The following is a 13,881-nucleotide window of genomic DNA, read 5'->3' as shown; positions in this document are numbered from 1 at the left end:
GGGTAAAATTGTAAAGTAAAGTCTATGAACTGAATTAAAAGGGAGCTCTTGGGCCTTGCAAGGATAACAATGGGAAAGAGGGAGAGGAAGTGGGCAAAGAATATACAATTCAAATAAGGGCTGTGCAGTGTAGGTCCCATTGTGACAGGATCCACAATAATTGTCAGAATAACTGCTCAATGTACAACTACATTCTATTTAGAATAACTGTAGGGAAATATACCTCATGTGCTATCCTGTAAATCTGACAAGTATTCTGCTATGCTTCACTCCCTAGATTTGGGATTACAAATATCTTCAGAAAATGGGACCTTATATTTCACTTTGGAAGCCACAGTTTAAAACAAAAATATTAGCGGCAATTATACCCCACCTCGGCAGCCTTGTTCACGGTGTCTAGTCATCCTAAATTCTGATCTTACTTTCATTTAAGTGGGTTGCTTGCACCAAGGAGTGATAACTTTTGTGTGAAAGCTTACAGACATATTTGTTAAACCAATATATTTCTTTGCAAAGTGGTGGTCTTTGGACGAACAGATTTAATCATTTTCCCCCTTGCATACATAGATCTTACATCCAGTACCCACAATAGAAAGCCTTTTCAAGAAGAGTACCCCCGGCAAATCTGGTAAATAGGGCAAAAGATTACTTCCAATAAGCGGGCACCTTAATAATCATAAGTGTATTTGACAAGGCCCTACTGCTCTTCTGTGGAGGATCAAAGTGTACATGATAGCGTTTACAGCCCAGTAAGACTAATATGTTTCCTCAAGAAATATCACATTGTGCGCTGGAGTTTCATTTTAGAGCCCACCCTTGATGCTTAAGTGAGTGATACATGCTTACTAATGGAGTGGATTGGACATATCATGGTTAATGCCATAGCTCACAGATGCAAATAGAGGTAGAAAACAGACTTACTAGGAGAAGGAAATGAAGGCACGCGTTCAGGGAAGAAAAGCACAGAGTTATATGGAAGAATTAGAAGACAGAAAAAAATGAAGAATTAGTATAACAACTGCTTTATTTTGAAAACAGTGGAAAGGTATTTGAAAAAAGAAAGATTCTATAGTTATGTGAATAGTATTGTAATGGACAATATGCTATTACCAGCTCCCCCGCCAGTCACTATTTAGATTCTATCTGACAAAAAATAAGCCAGCACTAGAAATGGAGGACAATGCTGATGAAGGAGTTTCTGGGAAATCTTTTCAGCACAATTACTATGAGAGAGGAGCATGAGATTTAAAGTGCTGCTTAAGCTCATGTGGGGTAACTGACTATTAAGTTTGCAAAAGTAGATCTATTTATTTAATGGGTCAGTCGCCATATGTACATGTGCAGAGGAGACATCACCTCAACCAAAGCACGGTTTAATGAATCTAGAGCTGTCCAACTTTGCAGCAGACAGAAACTGGCGTAGAGGGGAAAAATGTGGCGGAAATACCACTTTTCCACTTGGACTGCCTTCTCTTATATTATTTCAAATCACAGACCCTGAAGACTGAGGGCGACTTGGCAAATCAAGACACAATGGTTGCCGACAGGCAAGTCACTAAAAGCATTGCCATTTCTGCTGGGGTTGAGCTCATCACAAGGCTTTCACAACAATGAAGCTACCAGCAGCTCCAAACTCTTGAACCTCACATTTCCCTGCTATATAAAATGAGGCTAGAGAACAGAATGGAGGTCAGATGGAACATATGACAGTTTTTGATGAATGCTGCATGACTGTCCTCTTCTCAATTAAGCTTTTAGTAGCATATAGACACATTTTAATTCATCAACTTGTCAATATGGCAAAAACAGTGCAAATGGTAACTTGCCACCACTAACATATGGTCTTGAAATAATAGTTTGCTATGTTAAATCATTTGTGATTAAATGGTGTTAAAAACACAAAGAACCATTTGCTTTTCCCTTTAATTGGTATCATCCAGATACTACTAACTGGGCAGGCGGGACGCACTACAATAGGAAGCATCTTATGGCTCATCAAGGGGTAAACAGTCTCGGGTCTTTCGTTTTGTGGTGAAGGCTGATGGGACAATTTGCATTTGGGAAGATTCACTAAGGCCAGGAATACAAGTTGGTATTCATAAGTTGTGGCCATTTACTGATTCATTCACATTTCAATAAGGCTCATGTAACGTAAGATTTGTTGGTAATACATTATGTAATTAATGGCATGTACTTTCGAACTTGAGAACTCTGTTTATTTTTCAAACCTTAGGATGACAATGTGAGCATTGTATAAATTATGCAATTCTAGGTTTATAAAAATACACACATTCACATCAGTTTAACTTTGCCTGTCTTTCCCTAAAAACAATTATATTTCTTGTTTAGGCCACTCTCTTAGATCCATATTGAAAATACAGCATGGAGTAGACACACTTCCTTGCACAACTGACGCCATCTTTATTTGTGAGCAAGTTAAGTGCTCAGATAAAAGTTACGTTAATTTGGAAAGTGATAGGTTTCTTAATGATGCCTACATGATATAGAATGGTGTAAAACACAATTTGTATTCCTATGTTTTTGTTATTCACATTTGAGAAGTGGAACAAAACTATTTTGTTGTTTATTTGTTTAGCACCACAAGCGCCAAAATTAGCAAGCTACATTTTGGGCTCATTCCAAGTCCGGGCGTAAACTTGTCTCAAATTCAAATGGGGGTTACAAGTTGTGCATAATAACACACATCCTGTAATTTCCAAATTCACCAAGGAAAGTCTAGTGAAAACTAAAAAGGCTACTGCTCCGAAAGACGCAAAGAACGAGATAATTGGACTGTACATCACCGATCACAAGTTATGCCTCTTTTCGAGGAGGGACACTCAGAATAATGATTTAATATTATATCCGGTATATGCAGCACCCTGCTGTATCAGTATTTACCAGGGGAAAATTTCCTTTCGGAAACCCCTAATGAGCCCTACATTTGGATCAAAACCTAGATATTCCTTTGCTTGTCATACAGAAAGCAGAAACTGGATCCATTTGATCGGCTCTGTTATGTACATTTTTCTTTTAAAATGCATGTGCTACGGCTCAAAGTTACTACAAGAAAGAAGTGTGTAAAATATAGACGAATATGCATGTCTAAAATCTGCGAGAGTGGCCATCACATGAGAGGATACTGGTTAAAATGGCTGCAGCAGAAAGCAGTGGACTGTATCCAAACCCAGACAACCATAGAGAGAAGCAACACTGAAATGGGTTGTGACAGAACACCCACCTGGGTTCTGCCATCTTGTCATTCAAGGTTGTAGACTTGCCAAATTAACGACTCTTCAAAATGTGAAGAACATAGAACCTACAATGCTTGCTAGCGATGTATCCAGTGTTTAGTATAAAAAAGGTAGGCACAGGGACTCAGTGTTTTATGTCTGTCTTGACTGTACAGCTTTCTGCAAGGCATACTGGTACCGGTTCTTTGAAGTATAGTTGTAGTGCGCTTTGGCTCCACCCACAGGCGTATTACCTTCCAGCCTCAAGTTATTGGCTGTTTGTTGCATCTTTCAAACTCCTATGGAGCAATTTCACAACCATGCATGAAGGATTATTTTTTACCTCAAAAGTACACTGAATCATCAACGTTTAGATGTGTTACCCGCTAGATGCACTGAATATAGAAACAATATTTTTGTGTTTTTAATGTTCTAGTAAGGACTCCAATACAAGGCCGACCTTTTGGCTTTACCAATGCATGTTCTTAGTAGGTCACTGCCATTTAATGGTGGGAGTTTCACATACCAAGGGCGCTTGTCTTGACTCCCCCGTATGCTTCTGCCTTTACCACACTACACTTCCGGTCACTCGCAAGCTCTTTCACCCATGATATCCCCCTATATTACCTTTTTCCTGTCTTTCTCTTCCTCCTCATTTCTCTCTCAATTCTGCCTTTTATGGTCACTTGGGGTCGAAGTTGGAGGATAAAAAAAAGAATTCCCAGACTACAAAAATTAAGTGCCAGTGCCTACCACTTGCGGCTAGCCACACTGCATTGTGGTTCAAACGGTGAGATGGATGAAGGAAGTTATCAGCTCGTCAGTTATTTGCGCGGGGCCCTCAGAGAAGGATTGCAGGTCTCTGCGTTATTGGTGAGTGGTAGTTAGGTTTACTACAAGTCCTAAAGCACAAGTTACTTACCTTTGGTAACTATATATCTGTAAGAAATAGTAGTTAGTATTAGATTCCTTACCTTAGAATATCCCCAGGCGTCAGACTGGATCCGGAAAATTTTGAGTAGCAGTACCCCTGCGCGTCAGTAGGCGTCGTCTACGGCTCCGCCTCCGTCGTCGGCGCCTGGATGACGGAGTACTTAGACGCCGCTGACACCAGTTCTTATACATAGCTTTTCCGCGCCAGAAACGCAGAGCCATGATAAAAACCAACACTGGTGCCATGAAACTAGAGCCCTGAAAGGGGATGACCGTAACCCTAGATTCAGTTCGCAGAACGAGGAGGATGGGAGGGGCGGTAAGGAATTTAATACTAACTATTATTTCTTACAGATGTATCGTTACCGAAGGTAAGTAACCTGTTCATCTTAAACAGGTTAGTATTAGATTTACCTTAAAATAGGTGGTGGGTCTGCGAACCAATGATCACACCAGAAAGTCCTGGAGAACGGAACGGCCAAAGAAGCCATCTCTCCGGACTTGGCTGTCCAGGCAGTAGTGTCTTGCGAACGTGTGCAGCGAGGCCCACATAGCTTGCCTGACAGATGTCCTGGAAGGGGACTCCTCGACACAGGGTAGTAGTAGCCACCGTGGCCCGAGTGGAATGGGCCCTCAGCCCAACAGGAGGCTCTGTTTTAGCTAAAGAGTAGCATACCTTGATGCACAACACGACCTAAAGAGAGATGGTCCACTTGTGCACCGCCCAACCTTTCTTAGCGCCCACGTAACCAACAAAGAGTTGGTCATCCACCCGGAACTGGCGTGTGCGATCCAAATAGAACAAGAGCGCACGTTTTGGGTCCAGACGGTGGAGCCTCTCTTCCTCTTTCGAGGGATGCGGAGGCGGAAAGAAGGTGGGCAAGGTGATGGACTGCCCGATGTGGAAGGCTGTGCCTACCTTGGGCAGGAAAGAGGGCCGCGTCCGCAACAAAACTTTGTTCGGATGGACATAAAGGAAAGGAGGTTTAGAGGAGAGAGCCTGGAGCTCACTCACCCTCCTGCTAGAGGTGATGGCAACCAGGAAGAGTAAGGAGACGAAGAGGACAGTTATGAAGTGGCTCAAAAGGAGCGCACATCAGATACGTCAGAACAAGGTTCAAGTCCCACTGAGGCATCACAAAAGGAACAGGAGGAAACATGTGAGTGATGTCCTTCAAAAACCTATTTACAACTGGAGACTTGAACAAAGAGGGCTGATCAGGGAGCCTTAAAAGGGCGGAAAGAGCAGAGAGGTAGCCCTTGATAGTGCCCAGAGAAGAGCCCTGCTGGGCAAGAGAAAGAAGAAAGAGGAGAACCTCTGAAATAGGGGCAGAAAGGGAATCCACAGCCTTTGCTGTGCACCAGGCCACAAATTTGTTCCACCTGCAGGCGTATACCGATTTTGTGGAGGGACGCCTGGCTGCCAGAATCACATTACAGACTTCAGGAGGCAAGTCAAATGGCCTCAACTGCCGCCGCTCAATCTCCACGCATGTAAGTGGAGACTGGACAGGTTCGGGTGGAGGACTGTCCCCTGCTGCTGCGACAGAAGGTCCTCCTAAAGAGGCAGACGAATCTGGGTATCGACAGACATGCTGAGTAGCTCGAGATACCAGTATCTTCGTGCTTAGTCGGGAGCCACAAGGATGACTTGGGCCCGGTCGTGCCTGATCTTCAGCAATCTGGGCAGAAGTGGTATAGGCGGAAAGGCGCACAACAGACCGCAGCTCTACTCATGACGAAAAGCATCTCCGAGCGAGTGCCGCCTTCGAATTTTCAACGTGCAGAACTGATGACATTGCGGGTTCTCTTCTGTGGCGAATAGATCTAACCAAGGCTCTCCCCACTGCTGAAAGAGGCCTTGCGCCACGTCCGAGTTCAGATGCCATTCGTGATCCATCATGCACCGATGGCTGAGTTCATCCCCTCTGGCGTTCAGGGAACCTGCCAGGTGTTGAACCACCAGGGTCACGCCCTAATGTTCCAGCCACTGCCAGAGGCGCAGAGCCTCCTAGCATAGGGACCACGACCCCACCCTGCCCTGTTTGTTGCAGTACCACATGGCGGTGGTGTTGTCCGTGAACACCTGCACTACACTCCCCCGGACAGAGGGGAGGAATGCCTTCAGTGCAAGCCGGATCTCCCGCAGCTCCAGAAGGTTGACGTGGAGCCGGGACTCCGCCGGAGATCAGAGGCCTCTGATCTCTGCCTCTCCCATGTGGCCCCCCCCAGCCCTGGGGGGACGCGTCCGTCACAACTACGTGCTCCGGTTGGGGTAGGAAGAGTGATCTGCTGCTGACCCAATCGCGGTCCATGAGCCACCACTGCAACTGTCTTGCAGTGCCCTCCGTGATCAAGACATGGTCGGACAAGTTGCCCTGATGCTGGGCCCACTGAAACTTCAGGTCCCACTGCAGAGCCCGCATCCGCCACCTGGCGTGATGCACCAGAAGGATGCAGGAGGCCATTAGCCCCAGAAGCCGCAGCGTCAACCTGACCGAGACTCGGGATAACGGCTGAAAGATTGGAATCAGAGCCTGAATATCCCGAACCCGCTGTTCCGAGGGATAAACCCGAAACTGCGCTGAGTCTAGAACCGCTCCGATGAAGAGGAGCTTCTGAGAGGGACACATGTGTGACTTCGGCACATTGATGGAGAACCCCAGCAGGTGCAGGAGAGGTCGGCCGTAGTCTGGAGGTGGCTGACGACTGTCTGGGGCGAGCCCGCCTTCAACAACCTCGTCGAGGTAGGGGAAGACTGAAACCCCTAACCTACGCAGATGAGCTGCGACCACCGCCATCACTTTCGTGAACACCCGTGGGGCGCTGGTAAGGCCGAAGGGGAGCACAGTAAACAGAAAGTGCTTGTGGCCTACCGTGAACCGCAGGTAACGCCGGTGGGCCGCAGGACGGGGATGTGAAAATAGCGTACTGCAAGTCCAACGCTACCATCTAGTCTCCCAGATGCAGAGCAGCTAAGACCTGAGCCAAAGTCAGCATCTTGAACTTCTTCCGGAGGAAGCTGTTGACGTTCCGCAGGTCCAAGATAGGGCGTAGGCCCCCTTTGCCCTTCTTGGGAACCAGAAAGTAGTGGGACTAAAAACCACACCCTACTTCTGGCCCAGGAACGCGCTCTATGGCCACCTTGGCCAAGAGGGCCGTAACTTGATCTCGCAGAAGATTCAAGTGATCCCGGACACGCGGTGGTACTGCGGTGGCATGGCTGGAGGAGTCGCCTCAAAGGGGAGGGAGTAACCCCTTCGGACGATTTGCAGCACCCACCTGTCCGAAGTGATGTTGCGCCAGTGAAGGAGGTGATGGCGAACCCTGCCCCCCCCACTGGCGTCGTGTGGATGTTAGTCTGTGGCTGGTAGGATGTGTGGAGGTGCCTCTTCCTTGGCCAAGAAAGGAACGAAAGGCAGCAGGTTGCTGGCGCAGGGCCGAAAAGTTGGCGGACCTCAGCCGAACAGTTGGCGGATCTCAGCAATGCGTGGCGACGAATCGCCACCGTCGTTGCCATCGCTCTACCTAGCGAGTCCGTTGTATCCAGTAAACACCGGATGGAATACCATGCTGCATCTCGACCCTCCGCAAGGGCTTGGACGAGTTTAGTCCGGGCCTCCTCCGGACATTTTGGAAGCACGGCTGCGACCGTGTCCCACTTAGAGTGGGTAGAATGGCCCAAGAGGCACGAGGTGTTAACGGACCGCAACCCTAAACTAAGTGAGGAGAACATCTTCCTGCCATACTGTTCGTACCTCTTGGATTCCCGGTCGAGGGGTGCAGTCAGGAATGCGGTCTGGGAGTTAGAGGCCTGTCTGACCAGGCTCTCGGGGTGGGGTGGGTGGACAGGAAGCAAGGGTCGCCCGGAGCCGGGTGGTGGTGTCTGGCCACATTCCTATCTACAGGGAGACCTGTAGCAGGCCTGGACCAGGTGCCCAAAAGAACGTCAGATAAGGCCTCATTAAACGGAAGAAGAGGCTCCGAGGAGCTTGCCTGCGGTTTAAGGGCCTCAGTGAGGAGGTTAGTCCTCACGGCCGCGACGGGGAGTTCAAGGGAAAAGGCCTTGGCTGCCCGCGTCAACACTACACTATAGGCAGCCCCCTCCTCCGTAGCCACGGTAGGAGGGGAGACAAAACCAGTGTATGGCGCAGTGTCCAGACCACTGGCATCCCCAAGCTCACCTGCCCAGTCCTGATAAAGCTGGCACTCACGTGCCAGAGGGTCCTCAGACTCCTCCCAATCCTCCTCGCCACCCATCTCCTGATACTCAGGGTTAAACGATGGGGCCGGGTTATAGAAGTAACAATCTCCTAGCGGCGCCGAATACAGTGCCGAGCGGCGCCGCTCCGGCGCCGGACACAAATCGAGGGTAGGACCAGGGACGACGTAGTCTGGGGATGGCGTCGAGGGAGACACCCTGGGGGCCGGTGCCGGCGAGGTCGTCCGGCGACGACCCGGATCTGGAACCGGATCCAGCAGGACCTTGCGGAGTCGGGACCGCTTGGCCCGAAGGCACCGCGGAACCCGGCGGAGGAGTGAGCGACCTCAGGCCACGAGGAAGGCATTGATCTCCTCCGGCATCGCGTTTTGCCCAGGGACCGGCGGGTATGGAGCAGACCGCGACGCCTGTGGCTCCGCGGAGCCGCGTGGGCAGTGTCGCCCGAACCCCCGGCAGAGTCGCCCGAGCGCGTGGGGGGGGGGGGGGGGGGTGGGGGGGGGGGGAGGGGGGCGTGGGGGGCGCAGAAGAGCGATGACGCCTCTTCGACTTCTTGTACCCCTTACCTGAGGACTTGGAGCCAGAGGAATGGCGACGACTCCCGGAGCTATGATGACTCTGGCCCCGCGACCAGTCTCTCGACCGGTCCCTAGACCTCCTTCCGGACCGGGACCTCGAACGGCACGGGGCCGGCTGCCAGAGCTTGAGGCAATTGCAGGACCGCTCCCGCCTAGCCTTCGACGTCAAGGCCCGGCAGTCGGGGCACGACTTGTCATCGTGGTCAAACCCCAGGCAATGGAGACACCGGCGATGGGGGTCGGTAACTGACATCAGTCGGTTGCAGTCGACACAGGATTTGGACCCGGGCATCCCTACCGGCACCGTCTGAGTCGTTTGACTCGAAAAACAGATCAAAAGATCCAAAAAGTTAAGTCAAAAATTGACTAAAGGGTACCACTTTCTCCGGACCTGCGCTTGCTGGCGCTGAAAAAAGAAAAACTGACCTAAGCGCGCAAGGGCGGCGTCTAAGTACTCCAACAACGTCATCCCGGTGCCAACGACGGACGCGGCGCTGCAGACGCCTACCGACACGCAGGGGTACTGCTACGCAAAATTTTCCGGACCTAGTCTGAAGTCTGGGGATATTCTAAGGTAAGAAATCTAATACTAACCTGTTTCTGTAAGATCACTCCGATTTTATGGTAATGTAAGCACTCGGTACCAATGTTTATCTACTTTGCTTAACTGGTTAGAAGACTACATCTAGGCCGAATGCCATAGCTACCCTTGCTGTATCACCTATATTCTTCCTTTTATCCTACATGATCTTGCCTGTAATTGCCTATTTAAAGTGGCACGGTTCTTTAACACACTGCCAAATCATTCGAGCAATAACTGGTCCAATATTTTTGTTGTGGTGTTAGAAAAAAAAATAATGAGGCCTATTTGACTGGATAGCCACTTTACTTTGTTGAAATGAAGTGGAAACTGTATTGAGAGAACAAAAGCACTACATCAGCTAATACTGAATACTAAGTTAGCTAAATTATCTTCATAATTCCATTGTGGTGTCTCCATAAGAGCAGTCAGAGGGACATTAAAACTGTGGGTAGGAGATCTCAGAACCATTGTTCGTTTGTGTATTGATAATATTTATCTAAGTATCTATCGATGTATGCATCTCTTCACTCATCTGATGGGCAACCAACCACATATATAAAGCATTACTTGTTTAATGTTGACTTGTATAAAAAGGTGTGCGTGTTGTATTTGAATATTCTTTAAGTATGAGTACATGTAGGGTTTATGCAACCTCCTCGATGTCTCACAATAACTAGCATCCTTTACTATACTCTCTTGAAAACAAGCAGCATTCAGTTGCTTGTTGAAGCTCAGTTTACACAACACAAAAACCTAAAACAAAAATTGGATAATGTGAAATTGGACTCCCATGCTATCTTCCAGAATCTACCACTAACTCAAGATCTGATGGTCCGCCTTTTCACTTAACCGAGTCAAACTGACATCTGTCCTTGACTCTCTTGCCAACCACACGAGGCAGACTGGAAGTCATCTTACAAATGTGTGTCACCCTTGCAATGTTTCTGCTTCCGAAGAGTCTTCATTTGAGTTCATTAAAAATGAATTCTATGTGACCATCTACAAGAGAATGTAACTTCCCTGAATGCATCAGGAAACAGGATTTATGACAATGTTCAAACATACAGGCTAAAATCATTAAAGGAAGTAGAGCAAAGCAAACGTAGCAGTAGTGCCCCTGTGTTCTCATTAGGTTACATCTGATACTCTATATTTTGACACTTGCAACAAAAAGCACCCCAGCACAGTTGGTGATGCTTCCTGGCGTCATGATCAACATAGTCAATCACAAAGATATGGGACATAAGAAAGATGTACTTTCTTCCATTAAATCCCATCCAGTCTTAACATGCACTACATATCTCATGGTTAGTCTCTTGTGGTCTTCCATGCTCTCATTTGTCACAGAATTCTGGTTAAGGGTTGACTATGGAGGTGGATGCCTGTGTCTTGCGTAATTATTACTTAACACCTTGGCTGCTAGCGATATTTTCCTTCTGCGCTGCATTCCCAGATTCCCCATTGTTCATGACGAGCTCAGCTCGTCATCAGCACAGCTCAACTGTGCCTCATGACGAGCTGAGCTCGTCATGAGCATCGAAGGGGTTAAGCAGGCTGCAACTAGTGATCATTAATGATAGATAACCTTGACAGGCAAAGGCTGTACTCACCATTTAAAAAGTCTCGCTGGGTTTCTAGGACCTGGCTTATGTCCTGTACCCAAGCCTGTTTAATGTCTGCATTGGCAGCCTGTAAAATCACTCGTTCTGATGTCTCGCGGCTCATGAGAATGAACTTGCAGGGATCGTTATCAACGCTTTCCTCCATGATCAGGTAATTCATCTGAAACAGATTGAAGAAAGTCACATGTCTCACTGGATCAAAGGATGCTGTAATATATGGAATTTTCATTTTTTGGTGTATTTATCTGCTTTAGTCCCAGGTTAACAAACGTAAATGCCCCCCATGCAAAGCATTCAATTATCATGAATTAGAAAACACTCCTATGTCTGCATATAACTAGTGGAAAGCATTCTTAATGAGTGGGCTGTAAATGTATCATCCTTAGGTACAGACCTGGTTCCATTATAGTCCCTTTATCCCTTTAAGTATTCCAATGATAGGCAGGGAAAGAGAGACTTCGAACAGTTTCTTTCTAAACTGGTAATGAAACCTTTCAGTGCAACAGATAAAGAACAGATGAAGGCCATGGCCCGGGCCCATGCAAAAATAAACCACTTAGCACTTCAGGTATGAACGTCTGACCTCAACTCTCTTTTGCACTATCTCATACAGCCCAGCTCTGGCAAGGCTCTGTCTGCCCAAAGTGTGTCAGCACTTACAATCAACAGTCACTAGCAGAAAGTTACCATACACACGTAAATTAGCAAGCCCGTCCTTAGCAAGATACCTGGTGTAGTCTTGTACAAACAAAACCTTTATCTGTAATCTGACATGTATCCCATTCCTACCACCACTTAGCTGATGGGCATGCTTTCTGAACACTTCAGCATTCACCATCCACAAATTTATATGGTAAAGTGAGGACACAAACTGAAAGTCCCACCTATACAAGAACTAACTTTACACATTACACTATTCCTGCAACCAACATAAATGAATGTATATTTCCCGGGCACAATCTTATTACTTCTGAACTCCTGTGAGAAAAGTATTCTCAGCATGAAGAACTTCATAAAGATATATCTTAGTCATAAAATGTATTCAGTTAAACAGACTCATTACGTAATCCCTACCTATGGGTGTGGGGGACACCTCTACATCCACTCTTTGTACAGAGGACTCTACTATAACAAATATCACATGACACCTATATCTGTGTGCACGACAAAAATGTAATTTAAAACGAAGCATGGAAGTAGAAATGAAAATACAGCATGACCTACCAGCCCTGGCACTGAAGAGCACTCACTTTAGGCAGATGCACACATGTGCACAAGCAAAAAGAGGTCACTCCGAGATAAAAGAGCACACAGCAGAAGTGGGTTTGTCAAATGCCCCATACTGTAAGATGTTGTGGGCAGAAACAAAATGTGTGTGTGTATATGGATAAATAGATTTTGATTAATGATTTTTTGCAAAACCAACCTGGCGACACAGCTCAAGCCATCACCAGGCCATACGTAACAACCTAAATAAACAAGCACTGGCAAAACCAATAGGATTCAGCAAGCAGAGAGATACTAGTGCTATCAATGTAGTTTAGCCATGTGTTATGGAGTGGAGTGAATATATGTGGTGTGGAGTGGAGATGTGTATAGTGTAATATGTGGCATAGTGTGGAGTGGAATTGTGTGTAGTGCAATTATGTTGCATAGTGTGGATTTACATGGAGTACCATTGCGTGGCATGTCGTGGAGTTAAATTATGTGGCAAGATGTTGAATTATATTATGTGGATTACAATTATGTGGAGTGGAATTGTGTGGTTTGGTGTGTAATTATTTGTTGTGGAATTGCTGGTGTGGAATTGTGTGGTGTTGAGTGGAGCCATGTGTATTGGCATCATGTGCCATGCTGTGCAGTGGATTTATGTGGAGGGGAGTGAGTGAAGGGGTGTAGAGTGGAGGGGAGTAGCCAATATGTTGCCAACAAAGATGTTAAAAAGCTTTCACGTTTTTCAAAAACAAAAATAGGATCAAATAGGAATGCATAGATGTATCTGTGGCACTGGGGCACACCTTTTCCAGTACCACCTTCCTCTTTGTGAAGCAGTTTATCAGGAGCGATGGCCAAATTGGGCTATTTAAAGAACTAAACCTACAACTCCTATAATGTGCAGATTTGATAGGTATAGATTTGTGAATCATATTCGCTAGACTAAAAAACTTCCACAGCAACACAAAGGTCACCCCAGGTCAAAAGGGACAAGACAATTCTTGACAAGCGATGAGAAAATGAGGCCTTTCTTGTGCGTTGCTGGAAAGAAGCAGTAGGGACTAAAACATCTGACTGCTCATTCAGCTCTGCAGTTTCTTGACAGCAATGTGGAGGACTAGGATTCTTTCAGATTATCCTTGCAACAAAAAGTACTGTTTGGTTTCAGGGTCTGCGCCCATCTGTCTGCATTATAAATCTTGTCCTGGGGATGATTCGGCCCTGGGGTTGAGTGGGGGGTAGATTGGGGTGAGTGGGGTAGATTGGAGTGGGAGAAGGGGTTGGATTGGGGTAGATTTGATTGCAGGGGGGTAGATTTGAGTGAAGTGAAGTGGGGTAGATTAGGGTAGAGAGGAGTGTGGTGGAGTGGGGTAGATTAGAGTGGAGTGGGGTTAAATTGAGTAGGGTAGATTGGAGTAGGGGTAGATTGGAGTAGGTGTAGATTGGAGTAGGTATAGATTGGGGTGGAGTGGGTTAGATTGGAGTGGGGTAGATTGGA

At 46.9% G+C, this 13,881-nt stretch overlaps 1 protein-coding gene across 8 annotated transcripts in view; it reads right to left on the bottom strand.

The window, feature by feature from the left end:
• The window catches only part of KALRN (kalirin RhoGEF kinase), a 1,626,736-nt gene that overhangs the window by 170,439 nt on the left and 1,442,416 nt on the right, over positions 1-13,881 (bottom strand). For all 8 annotated transcript variants that reach the window (XM_086957084.1, XM_086957086.1, XM_086957088.1 and 5 more), the window contains one exon: positions 11,157-11,328. In XM_086957084.1, the coding sequence (XP_086813210.1) occupies positions 11,157-11,328 (172 nt within the window). The remainder of the gene's footprint in view (positions 1-11,156; positions 11,329-13,881) is intronic.

Source organism: Lissotriton vulgaris, chromosome 2_1 (assembly GCF_964263255.1).
Source record: "Lissotriton vulgaris chromosome 2_1, aLisVul1.2, whole genome shotgun sequence".
NCBI classification, from domain to species: Eukaryota; Metazoa; Chordata; class Amphibia; order Caudata; family Salamandridae; genus Lissotriton; species Lissotriton vulgaris.
Note: the sequence above shows the minus strand (reverse complement) of the source record. Positions and strands in the feature narration are given on the sequence as shown.